General features: G+C 43.5%; 1 protein-coding gene across 2 annotated transcripts in view; it reads right to left on the bottom strand.

The window, feature by feature from the left end:
- Positions 1-606: 606 nt before the first annotated feature.
- The window catches only part of Atg4a (autophagy related 4A cysteine peptidase), a 52070-nt gene continuing 41079 nt past the window's right edge, over positions 607-11597 (bottom strand). For both annotated transcript variants that reach the window (XM_038316640.1, XM_038316641.1), the window contains 7 exons: positions 11436-11515; positions 10663-10850; positions 10461-10539; positions 6164-6309; positions 4847-4903; positions 2249-2357; positions 607-1586 (listed from right to left, as the gene is read on the bottom strand). In XM_038316640.1, coding sequence (XP_038172568.1) covers positions 1516-1586; positions 2249-2357; positions 4847-4903; positions 6164-6309; positions 10461-10539; positions 10663-10850; positions 11436-11515 — 730 coding nt within the window. In that variant the 3' untranslated portion in view covers positions 607-1515. The remainder of the gene's footprint in view (positions 1587-2248; positions 2358-4846; positions 4904-6163; positions 6310-10460; positions 10540-10662; positions 10851-11435; positions 11516-11597) is intronic.

The following is an 11597-nucleotide window of genomic DNA, read 5'->3' as shown; positions in this document are numbered from 1 at the left end:
GCTGTGTGCACACGCATAGGTGCATATACTCACATATACACAAATAGATACTGAAAAACTGTATCTAAACTAGATGTCTGCACACATGTGTATCTTACAAGTGCATCTAAGTTAAACATGTGTGTATGTTTACATATGCATAAAGCAATCCTGGGGAAGGATAAACAAGAACATCCCAGGAGTTTTCAGGGAAGGAAACTGACCTGTGGGAGGGAGAGATTTCATTGAATGCCATTTTGCATCTTTTGAATTTTGAAGCTATGGAATACATAACATACTGGCAAAAAGAAAAAGGATGGAAAAAAGGGAAAGAAAAAGATGGAACCTAAGGAAATAAGTGGGTGGGACAGTGCTAGTTTCAAGACTCCGGATGCTGGCCTCCTGTAGCACTCTTTAAAGGATGAAGATGAAATGCAGACCCATGTGAAACTGAAAGGGGCAACGAGAGGAAGACGGAGAGATGCCGTGGAGAACAGCATCCCCCACAGCACACGTGGAGTCTTAGAAAGCTGTTAGTCCTCAAATGACTTGGACATGTATTTAATGGACAGGTGAAATGTCACCATATGAATAATTCTTTCTAAATATAGTTACCATTCAGAACAATTTAATTCAAACAATTTATTTCATCCTTCAGACAAAAATGAACACTAAGTGAGCAACTGGTAAGGCCATAGCCAGCCCTCCACTTACTTTTGTAAATCAAGTTTTATTAGATTACAGCCATTCTCAGTCACATGCATATTGTCTAGGGCTGTTTCTACAGCACAGAATAGTTACGACAAAGGCCACATGGCCTACAAAGCCTAAACTATTATCTATCTACTCCTTTACAGAAAGAGTTTGCTCACCTCTGATTCAAGTGATCATGGTTTGACTTAAGGATATGGTGACATCAGACAAAAGTATCAGTAAGGGTGGCGACTGTGGCCTACTGAATAGGTTCCTCCAAACTGGAAGGCAATTAAGAGGTGTACATTTGACATCTTCTCTTTGACAAACATTTTGGTAAAAATTATAATTATGTGAAGTACACATTCAAATAATTTAATAAGAGTATTTCTCCCTGGTTTACTTATTTTATTATTGGAGCAAGAAAACAGGCTTCTTCTTAGTACTTATCCCCAAAGAGGTCACACCTGAAAGGATGAAGAAGAACAGTATAACCATCTCTCATCTGCTGGTGCTTGCAACAAGATGGAAGCCGCTGTCTGTCTTCCAAATGCTCCCATTCCAGCTGCTGAAGACTTGCTGCCCCCATGTATGACAAGCTGGAAGAAACAAATTCCAAATCTTTCTTCTAGACACCATGATTTTTTTTTCTTTTCAGGGAAGTGTTGTTGCCACTGATTTTTTTTTTATTTCTGAAAAATCATGATTGGCTCAGTCATCATTGCTATTGAGTTTGTATGCTGTTGGCATATCAGGCACTTGCTGACCAAAAAAGTTTTATGTAACAAGTTTTTGTGGAGTCAGATGGAAGGCAGAAGACCTTCACATTGAGTTCTCGCTATCTTACACACTCAGAATCTCAAAATCTTCCTCCAGGTCAAAGTCCTCCAGGTGCTCAGTAGAGTCTATGAATTCTGTTGGAATACAAAGACGAGAAAGTAGAAACACTTGACACTTGGGCTGATGTTCTCAAGATACTACCCAGCCACTGCCGCTTTGCCTATCTGAATCAATTTCATAAGGCAAGGTTTGTCTGGAGGAAATGTACATTTAGGACTACTATAAAGTATTAGACATTTTCTATAAGACGTGAAACAACCAGGCCTGTTTATATAGACCTGCTCATGGTGGTCTGGTTAAGGCTCACTATGGCACCCTCTTTGTCTTTCGACCATTTTATTTAGTTGTTGAGACCAGGTCTTGGGATGTAGCTTAAGCTGCCCTGGAACTTACGATCCTCCAGCCTCATCATTCTGAGTGTTTGCAGGCATACAACTACCAACCCAAACCTCAAGGTACTTTCTGAGTTCCCAGGTCTGGGATTCGCTATTCTAAAAACAAATTCTAGTCATCTTGAGTTTGCAATGACAAGTGAACATCCTACAGCATCTTGTGTTCTTTTGGCGAGCAGTCTTTAAAATGAACAAACATCAGCTTCTTCAAAGATGAAAAGAATCAGGCTAGACAAGTAGAAATTTCACCTTTTCATCAGCAGTATGAGCTACAATTGCGTTTATCTCGGCAGACAGTTGTAACATATGGGTCTGCTGGCCGAGAGCTTACAGAAACAGCTTACCTGCACCTGTGGTTGTCACTTCCGGCTTGGCTGGAGGTACAAAGGGAGGCCAATGTGATGGATGCTTCTGAACTAATTCAAACATCCTCAAATTCTCCTTTAGAATTTCCTGGGTAGGCAAAGGAACAGCTAGCTGTAAATGCCGTGGAGCCACCACACTTCTGCTTACTTGCCAGTTCAAGAGCCTGAACCCTGAGAGTAGTCCGGTAGCTGGCAGGTGGGACCTAGCAAACACATTCATCCTCCGCTTGCATCATCTGAAGACCTCAATGAAGGCATCGATTCTGGATCCGGTTGACAAGGTCAGAAGAACACTGGAGCAGACAGCTAATGGAGCCCAGTGTGAACTGATCCAGTCACAGGGCCCAGGGAATTCACCAGGTATACAGGTTCAACCAAATGTAGTGGGGAGGTATTCAAAAAAGCCATTTAATCAAAACAAAATATGCCCCAAGAGAATTCTGGTACACATCTGCATGCCTTTAGTTCTAGTCCAAATTTGTCTTGGTTAAAATGATACAGTCACCATGAAATTGTCATTCTGGCTTTAAGCATGAATATAGCGCTGATACATTATGAAATGGAAACACTTCCTTTAGAAAAATAATCTTTGGAGCTGAACACATTGCTCAGTGGTTAGGGGCATTTTCTACTCTTCCATAAGAACCAAATTTAGCACCAAGTACCCACAATGGGCAGGTTACAACCCATACCTAAAGCTCCAGAGGATCCAATGCCCTCTTCTGGGCTCCATTGGCACCTGCGTACACAGGGCATACTTACACAGACACGTAAGTAAAAGTAATAAGCATGGATCTTTAAAGAATAACTCTCTTGATTGCATGTGGGGGGGCATATTCCTCAGTGGAAGCCACTGGTAAGTTGTTCTTATTCAAGTAATTCAGGAAACCCTAATTAAACATAATGGCTACAAACAACAAACAAAAAGACGTGAAGGCAGAAGGGGAACTTGTTGAGAAGAGAAGAAAGAATTTGATACGAAGGGTAAGAGAGGATAATGGCAGAGAATATGAACAAAGTACATTGTGTATGTGTTTGTGCACGCGCGTGTGTGTATGTGTGTGTGTGTAAAATAAAACTTTGAAGAAGATACATACATGTATATATAAAACACATTACATGTCTTCTTTGTGAATAATATTTACATAGCTACAGCAATAAGACCACTTGTTTTTCCCATTAGAAAGGAATACTGATTCTCTTGGACTGGGGATATAGCTCAGTGACAGAGCACTTTCCATGAACGTGTGAGGACATGGGTTCAGTCCTCAGAACTGCAGCAATAGTGATAACAAACCATATTTTTCTTGAACTGGGCATAGATAGCGGTGTATATCTATAATCTAAGTATACCAGAAGTTGAGGGAGAAGTATCACAAGCTTAAGGCCAGTCTAGGCTTCATACTGAGTTCCAGGCTAGCCTGAGTCCTACAGCAATAACTTCTCTCAAATAAACAAATTCTTGTAAAATCCCCATTTTGTTTCACTAAGCTATTATCTGAGGTCACCGATTCAGTTAGGGACGTCAGTGTTAGTCATTTGTTCACTGTAAAGAAAAAGACTCCCTCCATTTGTATACAACACGCTGGGATCCTGCAATCCCTTGGTTTTGGAAGACAGAAATTCATGTCTGGTATCCCACCAGACACTTTAAAAAATATTTTCTATGATCCCCCTTAATTCATTCAGTGAACACATATCAATAGATAACATCTCATTTGTATGTGTTAGAGACTGGCAATGAGGGGAACAGAGATTGGTGAGTCAATACAAGAATTCTCTTCTACACAATCTGCCAAAAGGAAAAAGGAATCACTCGTCATGGACTTCTGCAAATGCTGATCTCTTTCAGTGGTCACATGCCTGTATCTTAAATAAATAGCCCAGTTAGTAGAAGAAAATGTCCTCCAAACCACAATGGTATATACTACATTGTAAATGAACCACTAAACACCTAGAAACATGTTAGTCTGTTTAACCATCTCAATGTTACAAACATGAAAATGAAATTTTGAAATTGATGCCCTGGCACTGCTGAAGTGCCCATTTATGGCGGTTCTGTTGAACTCATCCATATTGGGTTTCATAGTCTAAGTTGATAAGGACACCTGACCAGGTCTCTTTCTCAGGAGGGCACCAGATCTCATTACAGATGGTTGGGAGCCACCATGTGGTTGCTGAGCATTGAACTCAGGACCTTTGAAAGAGCAGTCAGTGCTCTTAACCGCTAAGCCATAACATAGTAGGGAAGAAATTGCAGTTTGAGGTTAAAACAGCCCAATGTTAGCTGAACGTTCCTGGTGCCACATGGCCTTAGCGAGGTGCAGCGTTCACCTTCAACACTGAGTGTACCACTTAGCTGACACACTCACAGGCTTGACTTTCTTCCACTTGTCCCAAATTTATGCAGAGTTCTCCACAACTGACAGGTTTTTTGTTATCTTAGTTTCCTCTTCTTACAACCAAATTATGTCAGAATGGTTTTGTTATTATGTATAAGTAATCTTTAAAAGGAGTCAGACTTAGTAGCTTTCATGTTTACACATTTTTTCTTAAAAAAAATCCATACATCCTTACCTTCTGAACAAGGCTACACCAATTGTCAAAGTCTTTCTCTTCTTTGCAGAAAAATCCCTTGGGTGAGGAAAAAGAACACTATTTATAATTTCCCTTTACAAAATGGAGCTATTGTCCCAGAGTTAGGAGGTGGCCACTTTTTTTGCCACACGTTTTCCTGGACTGACTGGCTGGGCCCTCTCTCCCTAAAATCACTGACTTACATATGCACATTCTGTCTCTTTCTTCCCCTCCTTACTTCTCTTCCTCCCTCCCTCCCTCCCTCCCTCCCTCCCTCCCTCCCTCCCTCCCTCCTGTCCTCATTCTCCCCCTTCTTCCTTCCTTCTTCCTCCTGGTGTCTGTTTCTTTCTTGCCTTCTCCCTCTCCCATCAACATTGTTAGACACTGTAACTTGAAGGTCAGTCTCCAAAGCATGGGGTTAATTTCATCACATTCACACACGCATGTGCACAGGCACACACACACACACACACACACACACACACACAGAGAGAGAGAGAGAGAGAGAGAGAGAGAGAGAGAGAGAGAGAGAGAGAGAGAGAATAAAATATTTTATTGCAACAGGAGACAAGAGCTTTTACTTGTATTTTTAGCTGGATAGTACTTTCAGCTGGAAGCATTACTTTAAAAGGTGGTTGACTCTTCAAAAAACTGTCTGTTAGAGTTACAAGAAGCAGCAGTATCCTGCCCTGACAATCACCACTCAGTAGGACAAGAGTGGTCCAAAACAAAAGGGGAGTATCAGTCCCTGGTCACTGGTGTTCTGATGGGTGAAACAGGAAATGAAGATGCAGAAGGGCCTAAGAAATACTGACTGCTTCACAGGAAGGAGCCCTTTCAATATGTGTTGATAGCAATCCCACTTTCTAGAGCAAACCTGAGTCTTCCTGGATTTGGGCATCAAGAAATAGATACCTCTCAGGGAGTCCTCCTCCCTCAATCGCTTCCTAGTCATTTCCCACCTTATATTGACATGGCGAACATTTGAGGGCAGGAAGGAATAAGAGGAGAAATGCTAATGCTACGACTAACATTGACACCCTGATTGCAGTGTCCTGCTCCTGTGCTGTGTGTGTGTGTGCTTAGATATATAGATACATATATAGATATGTAAATATATATATTAGTTAAGTAGCCGAGCTTGGGTCCTAACTTGATCAGTTTGGACCCAGGGTCAGTTTTTTAACCGTCATATCACAGTGCCTCATTTTGGGGGTGCAAAGCAAATGCACTGTTGCTATGCTACCTAACAACTTGGGCAACTGCCAAGGAATCGATGTTTAATAGCTTGCCACCAGAGCTCCTTCAAATACCCACCAAGGCCACAGAAGGATCCAAGTTCAGGATGCTCATTCGCTGTGGAGACTGCAGGCAATGGAACGTCTGATCGTCTACAATTCCACTTTCTTCAGTGTCCACAAAGGTCTGGGTTGTGTGAGGGTCCAAGAAAATCAGCTCATCGCCTGTTTTACAAAGACGTGTTTAACCTTTGAAGAACATCTGGCCCTGGCCCCACTGCTATCCCAAGGATGCACTTTCCCTGACGCCACCCATAGCTCTAAAATCCCCTTCCCTTGCAACAATGAGAATGGGATGATAGGAAGCCCAAAGCCAGGGTAAGCATGCTTGAGAGAAGCCACATGTGCCAAAATCTAATCAAAGAGAAGACCTAACACATCTTCCCTGAGTCCAGAATGCAAAGGAATAGGTTTGGGGAAGGTGGGAATGAGAGAACACAGGATGACATGGCAGGCTCTGTGAGCAGCAGTTGCAAAGAGGTGCTGATAGGAGAATCCCTCAAGCTGTGAGCTCCAGTGCTACTAGGGGGCGCACTGCCTCTTTCAGCATTGGATGGCATCTTGAGATACACAGCTGGTTCTCAGAACCAAACTCAGAGAGCATCTCTCATGATGGAAAAAGCCTTGGCCTCCAAAGGAAATTCTACCCGTACACAACAGGAAGCTAAGCTTTGTGGATCAGAACCCACTAAACTGATGCCTGTTCATGATTAGCAATTAGCTAGTGGGTTAGTCTTTGTGAGCAGGTCTGTCAGTTCCCATCAGAAAAGACAGCCTTTGTCATGTAAACGATGGCATAGATGAACATCACTGGAAAAACCTACTTGGAATGACTGATGTGTGTGTGTGTGTGTGTGTGTGTGTGTGTTGCTGGAGATCAAACTCAAGACTTTGTGTATTCTGTGCAAGCATTCTACCACTGAGCCAAAACCTAAGTCCAAAATGACTAACTTTCACACAAAAGAGAAAAGCCACGTTTCACTGAACTGCAAAAGTTCAGCTTCAAAATGACCTTGGAGGAGATTGAGATGATAAAGTGTATACCTTGGTCCAATGTTTAAAGAGCAGAAGTTCTAACGCTAATAAGTAGACATAAGTACCTCAGGAAACATCTGATCTCACTGTCCAGGCCCAAGGTCATCTGGGTCTCTGTGTCCTCAATTCAGGTGACAAAAGATTTACAGTCATTAAAAAAATGTCCTCAAAGTCTTTGGAATTCCATTATGGAGGGTGCGTCTATGTGATTCTACTGGTAAAGAATATGTTATGAATGCCTGGTAAGTTTCACTATTCTGTTTCATAGACAAAGACAAACTGCTTAACTCATTTGCCTTTCAAACACTCTCATTTTCAACTGGGGTCATGGGGCCTGTTCTAGTACGTTAGATGCTACATAAGAACCAGAGATGTTCACCTCTGTGAAATGTATGCAATACAGTACCTATTATAAAGCTATTTTAATGATCTCACTTTGAGCCAGACATGTTTACTCACAAATATATAGCTAGGAAGTATGGAAATCAGTGTCTCCGTATGATTTGCCACATGAAAGTCACGGCACAAATTCCTCACTAGACCAGGGTGAGTAAGATCAGTAACCCAACAGCCTCAGATCACACTGAAGAGCAACAACCAAGATGTTCAGCATGAAGCTTGTCTAAGGCCTGACAAAACAGTAGTTGGAAAGGGAAGTTGGGGACATAAAGATAGACATCCCAAGAGGGATAAACCCAACCATCCACCAGGGTGCTTTAAGTTGGGTGTTGGGAATGATGATGGCTTGTCATCATATAGCCATAACCTTTCCCCATGAGTGGAGAGGGGACAGCTTTGCAGGCTGCTTCTTTTCTGAGAGTTTCTATAAGTGATACAGCACAAGACATATGACGTCCAAAAATCGATGCTGAGACTAACTAAGGGTCTCCACCAAGGCCCCTGGAGAACAGGCAGGCTGCTCAACCATCTGCACAGATGGGCCTAATGCTGTAGATCTCCACGTGGCAGCCTGTACCCAAGAACAAAGAACAAACAGTTCCTTCTTCCTAAGCAAGCAAAATCTGACAGGCAGAGTATTAACGTGGCCAGAGCCTCCCACACCTACATCGTCTCCAGCTGCCCACCTGGCAGGAGGGCCCTGGGGAAAAAATGGGAGGTGGGGAGAGCAGACAGAGATAGCCAAACTGTGATCAAGTCCTGAGCCAAGTGACACTGAGAAAACAATCTCTCTGAATCTTCATTTCACTAGGTGTAAAACGAAAGTAACAGTCTTTCTCACAGGGGTGCTAATGATGGGAAAAGTATGGGCACATTCAGCACAGACTTTTCCCCAAGAATGTTGCTGATCCATGTTTAGGCAGATCTATCCATGGGAAAACCCACAGACACTAAGATAGTGATGGCTGTATATTTTTGTGTCACTTTGTTTGACAAGGACTCCAAAGTTTAAACAAAGAGGGCATCAAACCGGTCTCCTTGAACATGGCAGACAATGAGGGCTGCTGAGAAGCCAAGGACAATGACACTGGATTTGGACCCTACTACTCATACTGGCTTTGGGGGTCCTGGCCTATTTGGATGCTCACCTTCCTAGACCTGGATCGAAGGGGGAGGAACTTGGACTTCCCACAGGGCAGGGAACCCTTACTGCTCTCTGGACAGGAGAGGGAGGGAGAGTGGAGGAGGGAGGGGGGTAATTGGGAGGCGAGGGGGAGGTGGAAATTTTTAATTAAAAATAAATAAATAAAAACACAAAGAGGGCATCTGAATGTTCGTAGCTCCAGATTTTCTATTAAGTTGTAATTTTAAGGCTGGATCAATAGATGGCAGCATTACAGAAACAGAGCAGCTGTGTGACAAATCCCACAAGAAAGACAGGAACAAAGAACTAAGGAAGGACCGCGGTGGGTGGCTTTGGGTGGGGCCATCTCTCACTGAACACTCACTTACTATATGTCTCTTTGTCAAATAGTTTACCTTGAGATGACCTAACAGAGAGTCAAGTGCTGGCTTATTTTAAAGGAGAGAAACATGACCCTAAGTTATCTTTCTCCAGAATTGAAGCCAATACCTAGTAAGAGACTCATGTGCAAAGTCAGCTATGTATGTTACCATCCTACCTCCTGGTCTCCAAAGAATGGTCTGGGGAGGTGAACAGCAACCTCTCTGCTTTATTCTCTCGTGGAAATTGCTTACAGCTATTCTAGCTCTTCTTGCCTGGCAAGCAGTCTAGGTTCATGGCTTTCTTGAATCCCAGTGTCTGAGCACTCTATTTCCAGAGGAGACTGTCCTGTGCCTAATGTCTGTGGCAATATCCCTCCTCTTTCCACAGTATGCAGTACTCGTCGGCTATCCGGGTCTGGTTCTTAAATCATGGTCTGTGGGCCAGCAGCAGCACTGAAAGCCCTTAGAAAAACATGTCTTGGGTCACATCTTGAACTCGTGAGTCTGTACCTTAGCAGGTTCCAAAAGGGATGAGTGAACAAATGAAGTAGATGGACCCTCTAGCATGCCATGTGCTAAGGGCCTTAATCGTCTCTGGTCACAGCTAGTGAGTAAGGTGGCAAGATCCCCACCACATGCATACAATGATGAACTAATCATTAGGGCCCATATTAGAAGATTAGTAGGTTTGTTTGTTTTATTTTTGAGACAGGATCTCACTATGTAGCCCTTGCTAGCCTAGAGTTCACTAAGCAGACCAGGCTGACCTCAAACTCATAGAGATCCACTTGTTCTATTTCCCTAGTGTTGGGATTAAAGGTGTGCTCTACCACATCCAACTTTAGAGGACTACAGAGGTTCATATTTTTAAGGCTTAGTCACAGAAAAGGTACAACTCTGCCTTTGCATCTTCTAATTCCTACCTAATCATGGTTCTGAATAATAAGACAGAAAGTATATTCATAGTGACTCAGGAAACCAGTGGATGCTTCAAGGCTGTTGCCTGAACTTCAATAGGAAGGAGATCAGCAAAGGCAGAGTGCTAAAACCCAACTGTCCTGGGACCCACATGCAGGAGAAGACTGCTCCGAAGCGATGCCGTGACCTTGTGTCTAACCAGAAGAAAAGAACAAAACTATCCCATCAAGAGGAAAAGAAGTAGAAGCATGAATGGGAACCTGGAGACCATCAAGCACAAGGAAGCAAGAATCACTCTGTATAGGTCAGGTTGGAGACAGAAGGAGCTGATTAGAGGCCACAGTATCCCTAGGCTAAAGCAATGCCCACTCACCGGAACTTCTTATATCCCATGAGCACCTTTGCCCCACACCCTTCCCTAGCCCATGACAACTTACTTGCAATCCATCCTTTCTTACCTAAGAATCCTATGAAATAATAGGCGTTATTTGGCTTTCCTCCTAAAGCCCCTAAAGATTGTGGCATCTTAAAACACTCCTAAAGGGAAAGAGAATGCAAGATTCTCAACTCACTTGTGGACTGCTGCTCACGGATCTCTGTGCTGGCATGGCAGTGAGATGGGCAGGCAGCAATGGGCTCGAGAACAAAAAGGAGACTTACTTTGAATGCTTCAATATACACAGGATTGATTTGGTTTATGCCCAGGCGAAGGGGCACAATGAGCAGCAGGGGTTTCCAAGCTGGGCACGTGGTAGAGGGGCCTTTACTCTGATTGGAAGCCGTCAGAGAAGCAGGAGGGCTCTCATCAGCCGTGTCGGCTCCCACAGGAAGAACACAGCACATCTTCTCTAGAAACAGAAGGCAAGAGATCTGGATGAGGCAGGAGTATCTAGCACTAGGGCCTTCACAAAGGTAAAACAGAGGGACCTTGCATGCAGCCCTTCATGCCTGGAAAGGCCCTCTCCTTTGCCACCACGGACTAGTCAGCCCCGTTTCCCACAGGAATGCCATGCTGCTATTCCTTCAGCTTGTCACTCTTCATATTGGCCAGTGAGCGCTTGCTTAGTGGCTAACAGGTATTCGTGGCCTGTTTCAAGGATCTCATTTCTAAATTAGTCTTTGAGGGCCTTGGAGTCACCAACCGTGTTTTCAGTTTTCCTACCCTTCATGGCAGAAATAGCAGGCCTGGGCCAGAGCAGGCCTCTATGATCCATCTACTGTGATTTGACAGATCATACGCATTTTTCACTCCTGCAGCAAAAGCCGTGGCACACCTTTGAGAAGACTGAAAAGGAAGGGGACAGAGCCACTCTGCTCTCCTGGGCTTCCCTGTCCTTGTGGGGCAAGCGGCGGTTATCTTTCCAACTCCAGATTTCTGAATTAGAGAAGGGACTGCACCCACCAATGAGAAGGCTAACAGTCTACGGACTCACTGATGTCTTCAATGACCACTGTGTTATCCATTGACACATAAACAGCCAAGGAATTCCATTCGTCAAATAAAGCGAGTTTTCTGTGAAGCAACATACGATGAAATCACAACTAGAGAAGATGAAAACATCAGTCGGAAGTGGTATGCTATACTCCCAGCATTC

This window comes from Arvicola amphibius, chromosome X (assembly GCF_903992535.2).
Source record: "Arvicola amphibius chromosome X, mArvAmp1.2, whole genome shotgun sequence".
Classification (NCBI taxonomy): domain Eukaryota; kingdom Metazoa; phylum Chordata; class Mammalia; order Rodentia; family Cricetidae; genus Arvicola; species Arvicola amphibius.
This window is presented reverse-complemented; position numbering and strand designations above follow the sequence as displayed.